The sequence below is a fragment of the Trichechus manatus genome, unplaced genomic scaffold (assembly GCF_000243295.1).
Source record: "Trichechus manatus latirostris isolate Lorelei unplaced genomic scaffold, TriManLat1.0 scaffold00020, whole genome shotgun sequence".
Taxonomy (NCBI): Eukaryota; Metazoa; Chordata; class Mammalia; order Sirenia; family Trichechidae; genus Trichechus; species Trichechus manatus.
In genome coordinates, this window is record NW_004443956.1 from 13,931,813 (window position 1) to 13,942,006 (window position 10,194).

Below are 10,194 nucleotides of genomic sequence, written 5' to 3' on the forward strand. Positions count from 1 at the left end.
TCCCTTGGTCTGGGAGCATCTCAGCACAGGAACGTCAGGTCCAAAGGACGCACTCTGCTCCCAGCACTGCTTTCTTGGTGTATGAAGTCCCCCTGTCTCTCTGCTCCCTTCTCTCTTTTATATCTCAAAAGAGATTGGCTTAAGACATTATCTAATCTTGTAGACCTCATAGATATAACTGCAACTAATCCATCTTATTACATCATAGTGATAGCATTTACAAGACGTAGGGAAATCACATCAGATGATAAAATAGTAGGCAATCATACAATACTGGGAATCATCACCTAGCCAAGTTGACAGATATTTTGGGGGGACACAATTCAATCCATGACAAGGAGTATCATTGCTGATGTCAGATGGATCGTGGCTGAAAGCAGAGAATACCAGAAAGATGTTTATCTGTATTGTATTGACTATGCAAAGACATTCAATTGTGTGGATCATGACAAATTATGAATAACATTGTAAAGAATGGGAATTCCAGAAAACTTAATTCTGCTCATGAGCAACCTGTACTTAGAATTTTGTTCTACATTTTTCTCCAGCTCAGTCTGAGACCCTCTATTGTGATCCTTGTCAGAGCAGTCAGTGGTGGGAGCCAGACACCATCTAGTAATGTTAAATTAAGTCTGGTGGAGGCTGTGGTAGTTGTGGTCCATTAGTCCTTTGGACTAATCTTTTCCTTGTGTTATGGTTTTCTTCATTCTCCCTTGCTCCAGATGGGGTGACACAAGTACACGTATCTTAGCTGGCTGCGCACAAACTTTTAAGATCCCAGACGCTACTCACCAAAGGAAGATGTAGAATATTTTCTCTATAAACTATATTATGCCAATTGAGCTAGATGTCCCACAAGACCATGGTAACCAGCCCTCAGCCCAGTATTTCCGTGCCTCAGGGAGTTTGGATGTGTCTGTGAAGCTTCTGTGACTTTGTCTTGGTCAAGTTGTGCCGACCTCCCCCAGTATTGTGTACTGTCTTACCCTTCACCAAAGTTACCACTTATCTATTGTCTAGTTAGTGTTTCCCCGGCCACCCCTCCCCTATGTCATAACCATCAAAGATTGTTTCTTTCTGCGTGTAAACCTTTTCATCAGTTTTTATAATAGTGGTCTCATACAGCATTTGTCCTTTTGTGATTGACTAATTTCACTCAGCATAATGTCCTCCAGATTCATCCATGTTGTGAGATGTTTCACAGATTCATCATTGTTCTTTATTGTTGAGTAGTATTCCATTGTGTGTATGTACCATAGTTTATCTATGCATCTGTTGATGGGCACTTGGGTTGTTTCCATCTTTTTGCTACTGTGAATAATGCTGCAATGAACAGGGTGTGCATCTATGCATGTGATGGCTGTTATTTCTCTAGAATATATTCCTAGGAGTGGGATTGCTGAATCGTATGGTATTTCTATTTCTAGCTTTTTAAGGAAACACCATATCATTTTCCAAAATGGTTGTTCCATTTTGCATTCCCACCAGCAGTGCATAAGAGTTCCAATCTCCCTACAGCATCACCACCATTTGTTATTTTCAGGTTCTTTTTCCCTTCATGCCAGTAATGTCGGGGTGAGATGGTATCACATTGTAGTTTTGATTTCCATTTCTCTAATGGCTAGTGATCACAAGCATTTCCTCATGTGTCTGTTAGCTACCTGAGTTTCTTCTTTGGTGAAGTGTCTGTTCATATCTTTTGCCCATTTTTTAACTGGATTATTTGTCTTTTTGTTGTAGAAGTATTGGGTTTTCCTACAGATTTTAGAGATTAGACCTTTTTCAGGTTTGTCATAGGCAAATTTTTTTTCCAAGTCTGTAGGTTCTCTTTTTACTCTTTTGGTGAAGTCTTTTGATGAGCATAAGTGTTTAATTTTCAGAAGATCCCAGTTATCTAGCTTATCTTATGTAATGCTTGTTCTTTTTTCTTTGTTCCTCTTACTCTTCTGTGCTAAATTCCTTTTGTTTGTGGATTTTTTGTTGTTGTCGTTGCTTCTTTCACTTTTGTAGGTTTTGTGTTTACTGAAACTTTGTTTTTCCTCTTTATTTTGATGAGTAGGTTTTGCTAACTTTCTTTGTGGTTACCTTGAAAGTTATCCCTATTTTCCCGAGTTTAAACCAGTCTTTTATTACATGATATCGCCTTGACTTCCTCTCCGTTTAAAAGTTCTATATCTACACCATTTATTCCCTCTTTTTTTGTTCAAATATTGTTGTCATTTACAGATTGACCTCTCTACTTCCCTGTTGTAAATTTTTTAGTTTTGTTTTATCGCTGAGAGTTCATTATCTAGCTTGGTATCTGGCTGAAGCTGTCTTATGTCCTAGATTTATATTGTTGTCTGATGTTGTTGGTTCTCTAACTGAAGGACACCCTTTAATAATGCTTGTAAATTTGGTTTGGTTTTTACATATTCCCTTAATTTTTGTTTATCTGGAAATGTCCTAATTTCACCACCATATCTGAGCAAGAGTTTTGCAGGAAGTATTATTCTTGGTTGGCAGGTTTTTTCTTTCAAGATTTTATATATGTCATCCCATTGCCTTCTTGCATGCATGATTTCTGTTGACTTATCAGAGCTTAGTCTTATTGTTTCCCCTTTGCATGTGACTTTTTGTTTTTCTCGATCTGCTCTCAGTGTTCTTTATCTTTGGTTTTAGTGAATGTGATTATGATATGTCTTGGTGTTTTTCTTTTGGAGTCTATCCTATATGGGGTTCATTGAGTTTCTTGGATGTTGGCTTTTCCTCTTCTATTATATTAGGGAAGTTTTCTATCAGCAAATCTTCAATGATCCTTTCTGTGTTTTCTGTTTTCTCCCCCTGTTCTTGAACTCCTATCACACGTAAATTTTTGCTTTTGATTGTATCTCATATCATTCTCAGGTTTCTTCATTTTTCTTCATTCTTTTCTCCAATTTTTCCTCAAACAAAGTAGTATCCAATGATTTGTCTTCAATTTCACTGATCCTGTCTTCCATTGTTTCAGATTTGCTCCTAAAATCTTCTATTGCACTGTCTGTTTCTGATATCTTGTTGTTTCTGTTTTGGAATACTAATCACTGTTTTTATGATTTCTAGTTGTTTATTTATTTTGACATTTTGCTCCTGTATTATTTTCCTGAATTCTTCCATTGCTTTGTCTGTGTTTTCCCTAATTTTGTCTGTATTTTCCATGATTTTGTCTATTTTTTCCTTATTCTTGTCTGCATTTTCCTTCATCTGTTGAAAAACCCAGAATATTAGAGTTTTGAATTCCCTATCAGATAGTTTCAGTGCCTTTTCTTCTACCAGAAAGTCAGCTGGTATTTTATTTTGGTCACTTTCTGGAGCCAACCTCTCCTGTTTTTTAATATGTTTTGATATTATCTGTTGTCTCCATGACATTCAGGAATTATTTTCTTCATTTATTGATAGTAGATTTGATTGTTTTGTCCTGCTTTTTTATTTGGTCATATCTGGGCAGGTGGGCTGGGTGTGTTTTGTTGCTTGCTCACTTACAGACATGACACTTCTCACCACCCAGTCCAAGTGGGCAGGGCCAGTCACTCAGCTATGGTGCAGCAGGCTGGGTGCAGTGGGAGTGGAGGGGTGGGGATGGGTATTTTGCAGCACGAACTGGGGCCAAAGGGGCAGGGCGGGGGGGCAGACCACATCAGTGCCACTTGGGGGCATGGCGCTCAGTGCACAGTGCTGATAAGTAGGAGGGAAAGGAGAGAATGTCATGTGCAGAGCTAAGTGGTGGGTGAAATAAGAGAAAGAAGAGAGACAAATAAAAGAAAAAGTAAATAAAATGGCAGGACAGTAGGATACAGTGGGTGAGGGCAGGGCAGATCCAGCGAGACCATGTGCCAGTGGTTCTCTAGCTGACTGGTGTGGCTCAGCCTGTTTGTTAGCGCACGGGGCTATGTGGGCGGGAGAAAGGAAGGGAAAGTGGGTAGGGGAAAGGAAAGAGGTGAAAAAGAGAGAAGAAATCAACCAACCAACAAACAAAAATAAATAAATAATAATGAAAAAAATAAAAGCAACAAAAAACTACGGTGGTAGGGTAGCTGGCCATTGGAGGTGGGCAGAATTGGGGTGGCAGCTAGCTGATGTCTCTCTCGCCAGGTGGTATGGCATGGACCTGTCAGGAAGGGGTGCTCTGTCTCCTGTTGGTAGCTTCATGAAGTTGCTTTCCCATACTCCCTATCAGTGGTCGTTTGTGGCTGTAGTCCAAGACGGCATATCCATGCTGTGTTAGCTGGTAGCGGACCTCCACTCTGTAGCTCTCCTCATTCTCTGATCTCAAAAAAAAAAAAAAAAAAAAAACCATTGCTGTCACGTCAATTCTGACTGATATCTCTGTCAGTTTCTCATTCCCTTCAGTGCTTGATTGAATTCTTTATTCCTTCTAGAGCTCCAGGACTGACGTTTGTGTCTGTTTTACTTAGTTTTTCAGTCTTTGCTGCAGAGAGATGGCATGGTACTTCTGTCTATAGTGCCATGTTGGGTTTGCCTCCTCACTAGATGTCTTTGCTGTAGCAACTTACACAAAAAGAAGAATAGAGCATGACATATTTTCTTTGAAGCTAGTACAATAAAGTTAATGCAAAACTTTCAGTGTGAATAAGTTTATTAATTCATTTTATACTAGAAACAAAAATATAGATATAATTTGTTCTTAGATTATGCTTAAAATATAACTAAGATGATCAAAACAGAGTCTCAGGAAAGAGCAAGTATTACTGGCTTTAAGAAAGGGGAAATGATTTAGAAAATATTAGAACATCCTAAGAAGTTAAAGACATTTCTATATCTTTATTTTTGTATTTTTAAATGTACTTCACCTTATTATCACAATCAATTGAAGGAATAAAGAGAGAAAAATGAAAATAAGGAAAGGTAATTGAATTAGACTTCAAAACATCTAAGGCTTTTAAATGAATTGTTTTCTTCCTATTATTTATGCCTTCAGGTGTCTTAAAAAGCATTATCCAAAATATCTACCTACTGCCAGTGTTATTATTTGCTTCTATAATGAAGAATTTAATGCCTTGTTTCGGACAGTGTCAAGTGTCGTGAATCTCACCCCACGCTACATCCTGGAAGAAATTATTTTGGTAGATGATATGAGTGAATATGGTAAGATGAAACATTAATAATCTAATCTACTTTGAAGGCAGTCCCATCCCTTATGATGCCTGAGTTTTTTATTCAAAGAATTTCAGGGTCAAGTATTGAGCCAGGCACTCTGCTAGGTGCTACCAATGCCCAGGAGAATACGTAAGAACTGGCCCCTGTGCTTAAGGTGCTCAGTCTAATGGCGTGGTTAGTGCTTCCAAGAGGCTATCAGGATGAAGAGACATTTAAACTGAGGTCTGAAGGATGAGCTGCAGTTATCCAGGCAAAGAGAAGGAAAAGGTGTTTTAGACAGAAGAACTAGCACTGTAAAAGCCCAGGGGCAAGAGGGAACTGGTGAGTTTGGAATATTTGGTAAGGCTGGAGAGTAGGGAGGGGCAGGGTGGATAAAACCAGAGACTAAAAGGAACCTGCTCATAAAGAGCATTGTTTGAATTTTATCTGGAGAAGATGAGGAGCTATTAAAGGACTTAATGCAGGGGAGTGATGTGATCCATGTACTTTACAAGAAAAAGTTTAAAGTATCTCCATCAAGGCCTGAATTCCAATTGGACCATTGGTTAGTGCTCAAATCAATGATGCCATCTTTGGAGTCTGCCATCCCCATTTACCACATGCTGTGGGGTCCATTTTCCCATGGCAGCAATGATGTAAATATTGGAGAGGTTTCAAGCCTAAAAGCCTACCTAATCCACTGTAAATCTCACCCACTATGGGCTGAGAAGGAAAAAGGTGAGAAACAGTAGGAAGAAAAGGAGACATCTCAGAGGTTCACTCTGTGGGGAAATGCCTCTTGGTGTGTCAACTTAAAGGTGGAATGTAACTCAAGCTAATGCCAGCTATGATTTGGAATTTCGGATATTGGCCAGGCACCTATAATATATAACATTATTTCTATAAGGCCGCCAGTACCCGAAGAGTACAGGAGCTTTGATGTTTAGTCTTGTGCATGGGAGGGGGTGTAGAAAGATGGTCAGAGCTCCCCTCAGGCAGCTGTTGCTCAGATTACCCAGGAACACTAAGCAATGTGTTTGGTAACTTGCTGGGCAACGTAAATCCATGAGCAGGTTTGGGGCGGGGGTGTCCTACTGTGGAGTTCTACCATCTCACCCACAAGCACGGGATGCTGCCATGGGGATGCAGTCCCAGGAATGGCCATAGCCCTCCCCAGCCCCAGCCCTTTAGAACTACATCCTTAGTTGAGAGACCTAGCTGGTGACCTGCTCATGCGTTCTTTAGGCATTGTAATCCCCATTCACACGGTGGCTGCTGATGGCCAAACAGGGGTGTGCTGCCTGCCCACCAAGTAGCTCTATGCCTCCTCCTTGATCCTCCTCCTCCTTGATCCTCCCATCAAAGGGCTTAGACTTTAGCCCATGCAGAAGCTCAAACACAGGAAATGGAGTCTTCTGTGATCTGATGGAGCTCAGGATAGACACATTCCTTCCTATACTTCACAATGAAATGCTGGGTTGCAGAACAGATGTTTGAACTGAAGCCTGTCTCTCCCTGATGATGCCAGTAGGCACTGTGATGCACTCCTTCAGCTGAGGGGACAGGACCCAGGGAACTGCCCCATGAGTTAGACGAGTGGCATGCCCAGAGCTGACCTTTGCCATCCATGTTTCCACAGTCCTGGTCCCTCCTAACTGCAAACCAGCCACATGGCCATCTTTTGAAAAACCCAACCCTCCACTTTCTATGAAAGGTTATTGCTGCCAGCACTGCTTTTACTCCCTCAAAGGCCTTGCTCATAGAGTTCCCCTTTGTCCAGGATTCTAGAAATATGTTGGCAGACTGCTAGGCTAAGCTGCTGCTCCCACGCTGCAAGTGCAACTGGGCAGCCTGTATTCCTCTGTCTGAGCAGGGTCACACAACCCTTTTTACAGACTAGGAAGGAGATCTGTCCTCTGCCACGATAAGTATGAATCTGGTCCCGTTTACTCCCAACCTTCTGATCCGGATTTCTGGGATATAGGAATTTAGACCTCTGAGGCATCTGTATCCATCTCACCTGGCCTCAGCCTCCTCTATTATCATCACAAACCAGTAACCAGCTGCCATCCAGCTGATTCTGACTCATGGTGACCCCATGTGTGTCATTGTAGAACTGCTCCAATGGCTGATTTTTCAGAAGTAGATCACCAGGGCTTTCTTCTGAGGCACTTCTCAGTGAACTCAAACCTCCTACCTTTTGGTTAGCACTGTTCAGACCACCCAGGGAGTCATCATTAACATGCCTTCAAATATTCAGAGGCTACTAGAGACCAGGCGCTGTGCTAGGTGATATATTTCTCCCTGTCACTACAATCCTTCAAGGAACATAGTGGGTATCACTCCTCACAGATGAGGACACTGAGACTCAGAGTGATATAACAACTTACCTAAGAGTCACTGCAAAGTTAGAAGCACGTTGATTATAACGCAATTAGCACAGTCAGAAGGAAAGCCAGATTGCTCCAAAGCTCCATAACTCGGGCTTTTCCCAGTAAAGTTTCCATTAAAACTGCAATTTATTAAAATAGAGGTATTTGACTAGGAACATAGGAGAACATTTCCAGTTGACTTAGATGACGAATCACTTTTCTTTCTCCTCCTCCCTGACAAAGGATAACACTTTCTTTTAAAGTTAGAACTTCTGTGAAGTAGCATGGTTTTTAGGAATTAATCATAATTGTGATAAATTGTTTTAATTTCTGTAGTAGTTGTTTACCAATTAGCAAGTGTTGAATATTTTTCCAGATGATTTGAAAGAAAAACTAGACTATTACCTGGAAGTTTTTCGGGGAAAGATTAAATTGATAAGAAACAAGAAGAGAGAGGGGCTGATCCGAGCAAGGCTGATTGGAGCATCTCATGCTTCAGGTATGAGCATCTCATTCCAGACATGACCCAGAGTCTGTGTCCAGGGTCTTCCTGCCCATGCACATGGAAATCCACATAAGACCCTCTATGTCTCTGCTGGCTCACACAGAAAAGTGGAAATGCATTTCAGCCGTATGAGTCTGTAATCTTCTTTCGACTCAAAGTACTCTGCTTTGAGACACCAATTTGTTATTTCAAATGGAAGATATTCTTTTCTGGGGCCATCACGTTAGCCCCTGCCACTGGATGAGTTCCCCAGGGTGCAAATTCTGAGGTGGAGTGTTATATGCAGGAGGTTTCTTGTTGAGGGCTCTTGGGAACAACACTTGTAAAGGGGTGAGGAAAGCAAGCTAGACAAGGAGAAGGTGGGTTGGGGTGCGGCTGCAGCAGAAACTTTGGCCTATCCCATGGGAACTCTAAAGCAAAGGTGGGGTGTCAGTTCAGGTCCTCTGGGAAGCAGATGCCAACACAGAATGAGAAGAGAAAGTTTATTGGGGGAAATTCCAGTGAAGAATAAAGGGAAGATGAAGAACAAGTGGGATATGAGAGAGCTTCAGACTTGACATTTATGAAGGGAAAGAAGAAAGGAATGAGGTTTGGATTTAAAGAGCTTCAGATTGCTGCACGGCCCTAAGAAAGGCTCTGTCGGGCTAATGTGATGGACAGGTCTCAGCTGAGAAGTAGGATAGAACACAGGACTCTACGGAGCTGAAGAGAGACTCAGGACCACCAGAATAGAATGCATTTGCCCAGGTCATAGTAACTGCAGATTAAAAAACCCACATACCGTGAGAGGAGTCACCTCAGAGAGAACCAAGCATTCTTCCCACAATTCCAGTCAAGTAAGAACTTTCCTGCCCCCTTCACTTCTCCTCTCACCCTGCTTTGACCCTTCCGTTCGTCCGTTGATGGGCACCTAGGTTGTTTCCATCTTTTTGCTGTTGTGAACAGTGCTGCAATGAACACAGTCATGCATATATCTATTCGTGTGATGGCCCTTAATTCTCTAGGATATATTCCAAGGAGAGAGATTGCTGGGTTGTATGGTACTTCTATTTCAGGTTTTTAAGGAAGCGCCAAATCCATTTCCAAAGTGGTTGTACCATTTTACTTTCCCACCAACAGTGTATAAGTGTTCCAGTCGCTCCACAACCTCTCCAGCATTTATTATTTTGTGGTTTTGGGATTAATGCTAGCCTTGTAGGGGTAAGATGATATCTCATTGTAGCTTTTATCTGCATTTCTCTAATGGTTAATGATCATGAGCATTTCTTCTTGTGTCTGTTAGCCACCTGAATATCTTCTTTGGTGAAGTGCCTGTTCATATGCTTTGCTCATTTTTTAATTGGGTTATTTGTCGTTTTGTTGTTGAGGTTGTGCATATCTTTACTACATTTTAGAGATTAGATGCTGATCAGATTTGTTGTAGCCAAAAAATTTTTTCCCAATCTGCAGGTTGTCTTTTTACTGTTTTGGTGAAGTCTTTTGATGAGCAGAAGTGTTTGATTTTTAGGAGCTCCCATTTATCTAGTTTCTCTTCTGGTGTTCGTGCATTGTTACTTATGGTTTGTATTGTGTTTATGTCATGTATCAGGGCTCCTAGCGTTGTTTCTATTTTTTCTTCCATGATCTTTATCATTTTCAATTTTATATTTAGGTCTTTGATCCATTTTGAGTTAGTTTTTCTGCATGGTGTGAGGTATGGGTCTTGTTTCAGTTTTTTGCAGATGGATATCCAGTTATGCCAGCACAATTTGTTAAAGAGACTGTGTTTTCCCCAATTAAAGGACTTTTGGCCTTTGTCAAATATCAGCTGCTCATAGGTGGATACATTTATGTCTGGATTCTCAATTCTGTTCCATTGGTCTACATATCTGTTGTTGTACCAGTACAACAGATACTGTTTTGACTACCGTGGTGGTATAATAGTTTCTAAAATCAGGTAGTGTGAGGCCTCCCACTTTGTTCTTCTTCTTCAGTAATGCTTTACTTATCAGGGGCCTCTTCCCTTCCCATATGAAGTTGATGATTTGTTTCTCCATCTCATTAAAAAATATCATTGGAATTTGGTTGAGGATTGCATTGTATTCTGTAGATTGCTTTGGGTAAAATTGACATTTTCACAATGTTGAGTCTTCCTATCCATGAGCAAGGTATGTTTTTCCACTTATGCAGGTCTCTTTTGGTTTCTTGCAGTAGTGTCTTGTA

The 10,194-nt window shown here is 40.9% G+C and overlaps 1 protein-coding gene across 1 annotated transcript in view; it reads left to right on the top strand.

Moving 5' to 3' along the window:
- GALNTL5 (polypeptide N-acetylgalactosaminyltransferase like 5) overlaps positions 1-10,194 on the top strand; it is an 87,024-nt gene that overhangs the window by 40,240 nt on the left and 36,590 nt on the right. The window contains exons 4-5 of the mRNA XM_004372751.2: positions 4,958-5,124; positions 7,864-7,986. Coding sequence (XP_004372808.1) covers positions 4,958-5,124; positions 7,864-7,986 — 290 coding nt within the window. The remainder of the gene's footprint in view (positions 1-4,957; positions 5,125-7,863; positions 7,987-10,194) is intronic.